At 36.6% G+C, this 12,616-nt stretch overlaps 1 protein-coding gene across 3 annotated transcripts; it reads left to right on the top strand.

The window, feature by feature from the left end:
- Window positions 1–484: 484 nt before the first annotated feature.
- Window positions 485–10,487, top strand: LOC132313717 (prolycopene isomerase, chloroplastic). Of its 3 annotated transcripts, none has more exons than XM_059812633.1 (13): window positions 486–1,193; window positions 1,828–2,034; window positions 2,133–2,232; window positions 2,955–3,037; window positions 3,154–3,210; window positions 3,296–3,448; window positions 3,599–3,677; window positions 3,801–3,949; window positions 4,050–4,184; window positions 4,325–4,438; window positions 9,484–9,594; window positions 9,699–9,807; window positions 10,039–10,487. In XM_059812633.1, exons 1-13 carry the CDS (start codon window positions 588–590, stop codon window positions 10,110–10,112), a joined length of 1,977 nt encoding a protein of 658 aa, XP_059668616.1. In that variant the 5' UTR covers window positions 486–587; the 3' UTR covers window positions 10,113–10,487. The 3 variants fall into 3 exon arrangements, with proteins under 3 accessions (XP_059668617.1, XP_059668616.1, XP_059668618.1); XM_059812635.1 differs by having other exon boundaries at window positions 1,141–1,197; XM_059812634.1 differs by lacking the exon at window positions 3,154–3,210 and having other exon boundaries at window positions 485–1,193.
- The last annotated feature ends 2,129 nt before the right edge of the window (window positions 10,488–12,616 follow it).

The raw sequence follows: 12,616 nt of genomic DNA, 5'->3' as shown, positions 1-12,616 counted from the left end.
TGAACAGGTTTCATGAGGTGGATGAAGTCGGGATTGTTACATAGTTTTGATAAATATGTTTGCTAAATTTTATAAAATAATAATATATATATATTTTTATAAAATATAGTATAAGATATTATTAATTTTTTATTCTCAAATAGTGTAATAATGTTCAAAGTAATAACAGTTAAACTTTTTAGTCTGTGTAATAGGCTCAAAATATAAGTTTAATTTTATCCAAGTAAAAAAAGTATATGTACATTCAAGTATTCAACAAATTAGATGGAGTGGAGATAATCATAAATATGCTTACACAAAAAAGAATGCGGCAAATTAAACAGAACCTAAAACCCAACTCACAAATGTTGTGGCATTTCCCATTATCCTATCACTATTCAATACCCAGTTGACACAAACCAAACCAAAGCAAACCAAACGACACGTGTCCAACCGAAAGCAGGGGAGACGTCTAAAACCTTTGAATAATTTTTGTCTCCATCTCTCTGAGGCTGTGGAATCATCGACTGGAATCATGCTAAGCCACTCTCTCTCCATTTCCAATTCCAAATACAAATACAACAGCAGTCTCATCAAACACCACCCAAATGCCGCTTTCTCACTCAAATTCCATGCCCCAATTAGGGTTCATTGTTCCACCTTCCGCCCACAATCCTCAGTTTCTCTGTCAACCCAGAGCTACACAATTGGGTACTTCCCGACCCAGTGGTCAAGAACCCAGGTATATCTCTGTTGGTGCTCTCAAAACCCTAAATTTCAATGCTTCCAAGAAGCTCAGTAACCAAAAAACACTACAGCTGGGCAGTTTCAGACCCGGAAACCAAGAACAGAGAATTCTGTGTTTTGATCCTTTGAGAAGCCAGAATTTCAAGCTTGATGACTTGGGTTTAGGGTTTTACGGGGTGATTCGGAGGAAGAGGAATTTCATTGTTGGTTCAAAATCGGTGTTGAGTGTTGATAAAGTAATGGAGAATGAAGGAAGTGTGGGAGTGGACATGAATAGCTCCTTTGATGCAATTGTTATTGGGTCTGGGATCGGCGGGTTGGTTGCAGCGACCCAGCTAGCTGTGAAGGGAGCAAAGGTTTTAGTGCTGGAGAAGTATGTGATTCCTGGTGGAAGCTCTGGGTTTTACCAGAGAGATGGGTACACATTTGATGTTGGGTCATCTGTCATGTTTGGTTTCAGCGATAAGGTCTGTTTTATAATTATATCATTATTGCCTCACATAAAATAAATCATGGATTTCAATGATTTAGGGATCATTGTTTGGTGCATTGCTAAAATGCTTGGGCAAGGTTAGGTCTGTTAGATTGGGAAATGAAGTCAAATTTTCCAATTCAATTTTGTTTTGGCTAAAATTGATCAAATGAATAAAAATGACATTTGGTTCAGCAATGAACAAGTATTATAGTGAAACTTACAATAAAATAAATATATAAATAAACTGTGGCACTGGGTCTAATTGATGTGGATTTTTTATTCAATAATCAGTAGGCAAATGTTCATCCTGACCTCGACATTCCAATGTAAAAGTGGCTCTGGTTTGATTCCAGGAGGAACTATGATGGTTTTAAATATTGATTTTGTGCTCTAATTTACTTAATCTGTAATATTATAAACTCAATAGAAGTTTATGCAAGCTCATGTAGGAGGTTAAACTTGGACGGTAGCTGAACTTTGAACTCCAATGTTTAAAACTGTGATAGTTATAAGTATCATGAGAAACTGTTGAAAACAATGATAGTTATTTATTTTTGTCTACTATTGTCGAATTGTTTGTTTTCGTAAGCTCTTTGCTTTTTAATGTGTGCTTGAAATGTTGGCAGGGTAATTTAAATTTGATAACGCAAGCATTGGCGGCGATTGGTTGTAAGATGGAAGTGATACCTGATCCAACTACTGTACATTTTCATTTGCCTAATAATCTTTCTGTCCGAGTACACAGAGAATACAGTGAATTTATTGCAGAACTTACTAGTAAATTTCCCCATGAAAAGGATGGGATACTCAAATTCTACAATGAATGTTGGAAGGTTTGTTCTGATTGTGGTAATTACACCTTCCTCTGAGTATTTTCACCTGTACTTGCGATTCAAACTCACATGAGAAATTTTGCATACTTATTTGGTAGGTTTTCAATGCTTTGAATTCAATGGATTTGAAGTCACTTGAGGAGCCAATTTACCTTTTTGAACAGTTCATGAAGAAACCTCTTGAATGCTTGACACTTGGTAATTATTTGTTTACTCTTCTGTTGAATTTTTCAGTTGTGCATTTGTAGTGAAATGAAATAGTCATTATCTTGATGATTGAGTTGATACAAGGTGTGATTATTTGTTGGGGCTCCATTTAGGGTTTCTTTTGGGTGATACTGCCAATCAGGAAGTATCGTGCATTTTTTTTTTCCTAGTTGGTACTCACACACACTTGTCTCTTCTGAGACTTGAACCCCTGACCTTCCTTTGGGAGGTAAGAGGCTGATACTGCTAGGCCACTGGCCCGTTGGTAGTATCGTGCATTTGCATAGTTTAAATGATTGTATTACTGTCAATATACAGTTTACTTTCACTGATCCCTTTGAAATGTAGTCATGTGATCCCAAAACAATAGTGATACGTTAATTATATATCACATTCTTTTTGTATGGTTAATAAGATCTGACGAATACATAATTAATATACTGATATCAGTAGCTGTGACGATCTTCTAGGCAAGTTCATGGCTTGATACTATAGAAAGTGTATATCATTGACCTTTTGATCTATGTTCTTTATTGGATTCATATATTCTGATTTGTGCTGGTGGACTATCTCCATGGATGATGATCTTCACATATTTATAATATGTGACGGCTCTTCTTATTGCTGCCGTGGAAGTTTGGTTTCTGTGCATTCATTTTCCCTTTAGTTACCAATATTTTTCTTACCTTACGTGCTGTTGCTGTCCTCTGCAGCCTACTATTTGCCCCAAAATGCTGGAAACATAGCTCGGAAATATATAAAGGACCCCGTGTTGCTGTCTTTTATAGATGCTGAGGTGGGTGACGTTATTCCTTTCACCAGATTAAAAAATTTCCTTATTCATAGGCATTGGGATAGGCAAATGGCACATCCAATCGACCTCACAAGAAATCTTATTAATGGTGTTTGCAGTGTTTTATAGTGAGCACAGTAAATGCTTTGCAGACACCTATGATAAATGCAAGCATGGTAATTTGCTCTTTTAGTTTTTTGGTGGGTTTTTTTATTTTTTAATTTTTGCCCTTTTTGTTACCTCATGTATTGTTTATGTTAGGTTGTGTGTGACAGGCACTTTGGGGGAATTAACTACCCTGTTGGTGGGGTTGGTGGAATTGCAAAGTCTTTGGCGAAAGGCTTGGTTGATCAGGGCAGTGAAATACTTTACAAGGCAAATGTGAAAAGTATTATCATGGACAATGGAAAGGCTGTGAGTATCCTTGGTCTGGGATAAGTGATGCTAAAGTTTTTGTACTTGGTTATTAACTTATTACATATGAGAAAATATGATTTTTTATTTTCTCCCTAAGCAGAAAATATGATTTTATTACTTATGTTATTTGAACTTGGATTTTTTTAGGTTGGAGTGAGGCTTTCAGATGGAAGGGAGTTCTTTGCAAAAACCATAATATCAAATGCTACAAGATGGGATACATTTGGTTAGTTCTCGCTGGAAGCTTTCTAAATTAATTTAATCAAGGTCCTTGTTGCTGTTTCTTGTGCTGCTTTCTTCAATTCTCTAGCAGGGGTCCTGATTGAAAATTATATTTACCATATTAAAGGCAAGCTTCTGAAAAGAGAAGATGTTCCTAAAGAAGAAGAAAATTTTCAGAAAGTTTATGTTAAGGCCCCCTCTTTTCTTTCCATTCATATGGGGGTTAAAGCTGAGATTCTTCCATCAGATACAGATTGCCACCATTTTGTTCTAGAGGTACTTGGTGTCTTCAGCAGACTCATTTGCCTGGCAGTTTCAAGAATTTATTGAGGAATGAGTGCTTAATGATTTTACTTTGTTGTCTTCTGCTATGTAGAATGACTGGACAAGTTTAGAGGATCCTTATGGAAGTATATTTTTGAGCATTCCAACTGTTCTTGATTCATCATTGGCTCCAGAAGGACACCATATTCTTCACATATTTACAACTTCTTCAATAGAGGACTGGGAGGTGAATCTAATATGCACATGCTTATATTGAAATACTATATCTTATGTGAATCTTGATTATACCTTATTTTTCTTTATTAATCTTAGTTGGGTATTAATATACACAATATTTTCATAATAAGCTTGTCTTTACTGTACTAGGGGCTCTCTCTAAAGGAGTATGAGGTAAAGAAGGAGATTGTGGCGGATAAAATCATAAGCAGATTGGAAAAGAACCTATTTCCAGGTCTTAAATCTTCCATTGTTTTTAAGGAGGTACAACTCAATGCCGTTCTCCTAAACATTTAATGGCGACTCTAGACAATGCTTACTAGTTAACCTTAGATTGTGCTTTAACTCTTTGGTCATATTGGAAGTGGTATATAGACATGGAAGTTCTTTGAAGTTTGCAGAGATTAACATACAATACATAAAAGTTATGCAAGGCTTTTCAAAGTTCAATTTGGTGTTAAATTTTTGTCACCCTGGTCGTCAATCAAATCCACGGGTCCATGGGAAAGTTTATAACATATGATGTACTTTTTCTTAATCAAAATTCCCTTGCGATATTTAATAATTCTACAAGGGTTGCAATATTTGCTTGTCATCTTAAAAATGATTTTGTATATGTATGATCTGCATAATCATTTGTATATTGAAATGTATATTTATCTGTAAAAGTGGCAAATCTTTCCTTTTCCTAAACTGCAGCTTTTTAAGGTATTTGTAAGATTTTTGTATTTTTATTTTAAACTACTTAAATGACCACATGGGGCCATTGCTTGGTGTTGTGGTAAAAGTTTGGCTTGCCAAGCATGAGAAAGCAGGTTCAAGTTTGAGGGCAGCCATTTTATAAAAATAATGCCAAAGATAGGTTTGTACCTAGTCTGTCCCTCCTTGCACTCTAGATTAATGAGGACCATACTTGGTAAGTGGTATTGGTCTTTTAATTGAAATGCTCAAATCAATTTTCTTTGGGATCGATTTGAATGTCATTTATCATATGAGTGTTGTCTTTGGGATCGATTTGAATGCCCTCAATCATATACAAGTGCTTCTTAACACTTTAACACAAGTGTGTGCTGCCTGGAATTCACTTTTATTGATTGTTTAGTGCCTGTTTGTTATGTGTTTTGTTTTTGTCGGGTACTGTAGCAGTGAATAGTGGAAAAACACGTTTGGTGAATAGTGTTTTTGTTTTGTACAGTGCCAAAAGCGTTTCGTGAATAGTGGCCAAAAGTCGAAACACCAATTTGGGGTTTCTCCATATTTCCGCGCTGTAACAACGGTACTGTTCACTGTAGCAATGAACAGTACCAAAAAAAAAAAAAGAAAAACTCTGAAATGACCTTTTTTTTTTTTTTTTGCCCCTAGTTCTTTGAAATGACCTTTTTAAACCAGCCATTATATTTTTTAAACTTGTAACACTTTTTTACTGAACATATTTTTATGTCTTCGCTTCCAAAATTTTTGCAACAAATAGACATTACGAAACATGCTTTCGATTACTATTCAAAACACCTATCATTTCGGGTTAAAACAAGAATGCAAAAACAAACCGCATACCAAATAGGTCCTTAGTTGGGTACCCCTGTGATGTGCCATAGAACAAGAATCAGAATTTTAACTATCGATACCAGCCTCAGCAGCAGCAGTGGGTCCTGTTCTTACTTGATATTCACGACATGACTTTGTATCAGTTCCTATGTTGTTAAACAAAAGTATGATTCACTAAAATGTTCTGAAAGAATTGCGAAAACCCCCAAAAATGGGAAGCGTATATATGAAGTTATATAATTTAATCACAAATTGTTGCATATATCACATATCAGGTATTTAAAGTTTTTTGTTAGTGGTTTCACGCTATTTTATCACATCAAAACCTAATATGAATCAAAACAAAAAATAATGAAAGGCTAATTAAAACTCATGAATTTTGCCTAATTTATTAAATATAGAACTATGCCAGGCAAGAACTGCCAGAACCAAAGAGAATTGTCACATTTTACATGAAGAAAATGGATAATCCTGAGGAATATATTTTAAAAGAAAAAATTACAGAAGTTACCCCAAAATTTAAAGTTCTTACATGTCACTTTTAAACGCTTATAGATGCTCTTTGTCCCCCTTTCCTCCCTGCCAGGTAAGAAAATTTAGAATAGTTTTTACTTAAGAAGTATGAAGGATGTTTTGTCAAGACATTATAATCATCCGTGTGTATTGGTATAAAACAAAGCATATTAATACCAAATAATTTATCAATTATTGAAAATTTATCGGTTTCAGCCGCAGTCTTATGATTGAATCGGCTGTTTCTGGATGGGAGCACAATTATTGGTAAGTATTGGTATTGGTTTGTGCTAAAAGTTGTAATGTTCAATAATATCTTCCTCCCCACCCCCCCGCCCGCCCGAGCAGATGCAGATTAAGAACAGTATTCTATTGGTAAGAAGGATAGGAAATGCAGTATGTTTTAACATTCACGGTCATTGTCATATTGAGGTTTTACTATTATGAAGATGACCTACTGAGTGTGGATTTTAGGTAGATGATAATTTAGCCTGTGATGCTGAATTTTTTGAAAATTGAATAACCCTGTTTATATCAAAAAAGCTAAAATACACAAGGAGAATATAGATTAGATGAAAGTAATTTAGAGGGGATGTGTGGCGTCCCACATTGCCTGGTGGGGAGAAGTTGTTGGCAGTTATAACTTATAAGGAAGATGTCTGTACCTGTCTAACGCGTTTTAAAACCATGAGTGCCAAGAGGGTGCAAAGCAGACAATATCTGCATTGTGTGAGGCAGGTCATGGTATCAAAACCAATCCCCAACGGAAATATAGGGGGCAGCGTGCACAAGTCCATGATGGTCATGCAAGTGATGTCCCACATCACTTAGGAGGAAGAAATTGCTGGCACTTAATAAGGGGGATGCCTCGTACTTATGTAGACATGATTTGAAATCGTGAGAGCCAAGAGGGTACAAAGCGGACAATTTATGCACAGGGTGAGGCAGATCATAACAGGATTTCTCTGGAAGTGAAATAACAAATATCAACTCTAGACATGGATGAAATTTTGAATTTTAGGAGAGTTGGAGGTTCCTTGATTTTGGGCTTAAGGTAATGGGTTCTTCTCTCTCCTTTTCAAGTTGTTCTCATTTTAGGTAATTAAATTCTTAATAGCCTATTATCTACACTGGGTGCATATGCATTCTTCAAAGCATACAAGTATGATCTTGGAATCTCCTCGAAATATGCTGCATGGAAAATGGAATACCAGGTCACTTGTTAAATATGCATTCATTTTATGACGAAAAATAAGTTAATGTGGATGAAAAGTTCTATATTCATTTCCTCCATCTCTCTTTTTACTATGAGTTTCTGGTACTTCAACAGCCTTACTAGTTACTTTTAGAATATCCTCCCTCTCCTTTGCACTTCATTTGGATGGTGCGGGGCCAAATGAATTTTCTTTTCAAGTTAAAGAAGAGGTCTTTCATGAGGCTTCTACACTGTTGACATTTTCTTTATCATTTTCGAAACCATTTTGTTGATGAATTCATTTGAATTAGCAAAGTTATTGATAGACAGATGGTTAGAAAATGCAACGAGGCAGATTTTCTGGCAGCTGGATCTTGCTGTTCCTGTTGGCTTGGTAATGGTCATAGGTTTGTGGATAGTCAAATGAATAAAAATTTGGTTGGATTTGATTCTTAGTCTGCTCTTCCCCGTCTGACCTTTTCAAGAGAGAACTTTGAAAAAGAGGCAGAGGCATGCCCAACGTATAAGCTTGTTGATAAAGGTGCCACGACACCCACTCATGTGGCACCATTTCTGGAAAAATGACACACCTGCCAGTATCTATCTGGCATGTCTCTAAAAGGACCAAGTGATCTCGAGCTACTTGTCCTATAACTGAACTTGCTGAACGAGGAAGGGGTCGCTACCCTTCGCTCCTCTGTAGAAGTGCCCCTCTCCAGTCGGATGGGTTCCTCCTCCTTTATCCTTTTCGAGGTTCCCTCTTGCAGACTGAACCTTGGACATTTTATGTTTTCACCTCGATCCCCCCTCCCTAACCGAAAGGGGTCTCGAGGACCAGGATTGGAACAGGGTCTCGCGGGGCCGAGAAGGTGGTACCCCGAGGGAACTCCTTTCCCCATCTCCAGGTGCGGGAATCTGAGTATCAGTGGTTAGGTGGCTAAGTTTCAAGGAATCGCTTCACCTCGAGGTCTACACAAGGGGGAGAGAATGTTTAATACCCAATAGCTGAGCTCGAGTAATAGAGACCACATAATACATTAAATATATATCTCATAGAATGACCGTTGGATAAAGACTGAGCTACCCTCGTTACCAAGAGTCCTTACCTAGGTAAAGCGACCGTTGGATAAAGAGGGAGTTGGCTCTTATGACCAAGGGTCCTTACCCAAATGAAAGTAGTATAAATAGGACTAAACTCTCATCATTTAGAGGAGGTTGGAATACATATGCACCACAACAACCATAACCATAGAGAATGGTCTTCTAGGACTCGAGCTACCATAGGATGTTAAACAAATCTGCCTTTTCTCTCTTAATCTCCTCTACGGAGAGTCCCTTGTGCTAGCTTGGAGCTCCACTCAGCCTCTGATCTCAGCATCCCCGACAGACATGGAATGATCTCCTCACATCATCACGAACTATCATCAACAAAGCTCTCTGAAGAATCAGACCGAGATAGCAGGTTCTCTCATGATAAAATGGTACTCATTATTGAGGTTAGAGGCATGTACAGTATTAATCCGGAATAAATTACTTGAAACATAGAGGAACGATTTGGTACCAGAAAGCAAATGGATCTGTGTGTTTTGAATCAAAACCACATGAATATTCGTTGGAGGAAACACGAGCAAGAAGTACTTCCGTAATATCTACTTTCCATAATTTTTCCTTTTAAGGTCCTCCTTATTGTTGTATATAGAGTTTCATGTAGAGATCACTGTATAGGTTATATTATTGATTATTTGCTACATTTTCCAAGAGAAGGACAAGGATACAGCATTAGCATGTTTCTTCCATTCCTTCATGTGTACAAACTTTTTTTTTTCCCAACAAATTCTAATAGATATTTATGCCTTTCGAGCCAGCACAATATACTATCACGTTGAACTTATTTGATATTACTCCATTCCATGGCAGAGAAAGAGGGATTTACTGGCCGGTTTTAAGTACTCTTCTGTAATTGTCATTTAATGAACTAGTCAGCCTAGAATTTCTGCATCACTTCAGGCTTCATAATTTTGTTTGATCAATTTTTTAATACTTTTTATCATGACAGGTGGGGACACCAAAGACACATAGGCGGTACCTGGCTCGTATAAATGGTACCTATGGACCAATGCCACGCCAAACTCCTAAGGGCTTATTGGGAATGCCATTCAACACCACTGTGAGTTGAACGCTACAACCTCAAATGGATGGTTAAAGAACTCATTAATATTAATTACTTTAGCACATTGAGTTAACTAGGCATTGCTATAATGGAACTTGCAGGGTGTAGATGGCCTGTACTGTGTGGGAGATAGTTGCTTTCCAGGACAAGGTGTTATAGCTGTTGCTTTTTCTGGAGTAATGTGTGCTCATCGTGTAGCTGCTGACATTGGTAAGCAGTGTTTTATGTCTGTAATGTATGATATGCTTGCCAGTGGCTGGCAATGGAGTTTCTGATCTTCTTATGAAGCTTGAATAAATTATTCTTGAACTAGAAACTTGATTGAGATTTGAGTTGTTCGCTATAACAAGTGCAGCTGTCTTGTTGACAAAATTATTACTTTACTGAAAGAGCCCAACATCAACACCTCCTTTAACTTCTTTTTTTTAACCTTTTTCTTAGGACTGGAGAAAAAGTCCCCCATATTGGATGCAGCTCACCTTAGATTACTTGGTTGGTTAAGGTCATTGGCATGAGAGGAGGTATGTTAAAATAGAAGAAATATTCTGATCATTGGGGTGAAAGCATTTAGTAATGATATAGCAAGTTGAGGCATGAAGATATGCAACCTATCTTTCTCTTGAGTAGATTGGGCGGCCACCAAAGGCACATTGAAGTATTCTGCGACATTGGTATTTAATCAATTTTAGCAAATAAACAAATTTTTAGTTGTAAATATTATTTGGACTTTGGAATATAATTGGGTACAAAAGCGACAGACTGCTATTTATATCGATTTAAGAATTGTTTAATTATTACAAATGATTGCACATATGATTGTTACTCTTACATTATCTATGATGTATAAACAGTGAAATTCTACTAATTTGTTGATTTTTCTGTGTTTATAACCTTATATTCACACCTATCAATAACTGAATCTTTGACATCACCATATTTAGTATATTAGGAGTCGTAGTTGGTTCAAGGGCCTACCCATGAACATCATTTTGAGCTTATGCTAAAACGTCTCTGACAAGATTGGACTCACCCCATAATGCCCAGGACAACATGTAGCATTCTGTTCTATGCTAGTTTCTGCTACATGATGAATTTACCACTTCTTAGAGGTGAAATTTGAAAAGATCAAAAATTCTGGATTAGTGACCGTCTAGTTTTCAGTCTCTGACCTTGCGACTAAAGTCTTCACAATGTTATAATGGTCGAAAGTGGAAGCTGAGTTGGTCAGCTTTATGCTCCCTGAAAGATTTGTCACTCTTTTAAGCTCCAGGTTGGACCTTCATCCTTCGCAAAGACGGCAGCCTACGACCATGGTTCCCTTAAGCCACTGCCCATTTTGATCCCATTAATTGTGGGATTCATGCCGTTGTATTGTACCTTCAGAAGATGATAGTTGAAACTTGAAAGACAGATAGCAGAAATGTTAATTACAGGGAATTTTTTGCCCTTTCTACTTATGTAACTTACTTTACTCGGGAATATATGGTAAGGTTATTTCTATTATAAAACTACATAAATCTCATTTATAGCTCCTGTTTTTTTTGTTTAGAAATACACTCACTGTGGGGACTTGAACCCTCCACTTTATACTTTAGAACTAGAAAAAGAGGGCTACAAAGCCTTTGGATCATTTATAACTCTTGTAAATAGTATTCTTTAAAAATCCCATTCGCGTCCGAGGAACAAGAATTAAGAGCCCATTGACAATGGAGATGATGGGCTGGCATCTTTGCGCAGCAAGGAGCCCAGACAAGCATTAAGGAGAAGATCCACGTCTTCCATAATTGAGGCAGACAATTCATTACTCATTAGAGGGAGAGAGGTTTACAGCTTTAAGACGATCACTCTCAATATCGACATTTTCGTAACCCCTAAGAGAGAAGTTGTAGACCTAACCTTTCCTTATAGCTCCGAGTTTGGCCGTTTCTGGGACATGAATCCCTGGTTGGAAATAAGAATAGTATAACCATTTTGATCGCAAAAAATAAGTCCGCCACCCATGCCTAAAATGTTTCTATGGGGAGCTGCATTCATCTAACTACAGGCGACATTAAAGCTGGAGGGCGCCAGTGTGGATGAATGGGATCGGACGGACTGAGAGGAGCTGAAGTTAAACCACAATAAATCTTGAAAGTGAAAATCTTTGAATTCATCTAAGCAGAAAATGGCTCTATCAACCACAGATTTGGGATCCACTTTTTCATGCTGAAGTTCCAATCGTTGTGGGTTTTCCATAATTCTCAATAAACCCTCCATGTCATGATGAGATGGCCAAGCTCCATAAACCCATGAGATGGCCAAATTGTGGAATTTTTTTTATTTTTTTTTTTTCAAAGATAGAAAATTTTAATTTTGTGCCCGAAGTTTTAGGCGACAAATGAGCCGTACAATTTTGCAAAAGAACATAATAAATGGTAGAGGGTCGTTTCATCTTCAGAGTTATTTCAAAAATTGAGAACACGGTTATTGATGGTTCAAATATATTAGCGTCTACTTTTCTTATATCCCCTCGGTTCTCTATAAATATTACGAGGAAGACTCTATAACATATGCATGACATTAGAAATGTGGACTTCTAAAATCTTTAGAACGTCTAGAAAAATATGGAGTGTTTAGAGAGTTTTAAAGATTCTAATATATAAGATAGAGTGCAGAAGATTTTAAAATAATTAATATTTGTACAGAGTTGTAATTTTAAATATATAGAATGTAGTGAATTCTACAAAATCAAATAGTATGTCTATAAATAGGTAAGGGTGTCACTTGTAAGTTAAAAAAGTGAAAATTACAAGAGTGAGTGTGAAGCACCCAGAGTTAATATAGTAGAGTAGTTTTTTGACAAGGTCCAGTTATGTCTATTTTGTTAGGATAGACACACTTAAAATGTGTAATAAATTTTCAAATGGTGTCCTGTTAAATTTTCATAATTAATGTTCGGGTGACGTACTTCTAATCGTTGTATCAAATTTAAAACTAGTGTAATGTATTAAATTGAGATTACACATTATATGGTTTCTAT

The sequence above is a fragment of the Cornus florida genome, unplaced genomic scaffold, assembly GCF_030987335.1.
Source record: "Cornus florida cultivar Cherokee Brave unplaced genomic scaffold, ASM3098733v1 CherokeeBrave_3.0.0_Hap2_Chr06, whole genome shotgun sequence".
NCBI lineage: Eukaryota > Viridiplantae > Streptophyta > Magnoliopsida > Cornales > Cornaceae > Cornus > Cornus florida.
The sequence above is the reverse complement of the archived record's forward strand: the minus strand, read 5'-3'. Positions and strand labels throughout refer to the sequence as shown.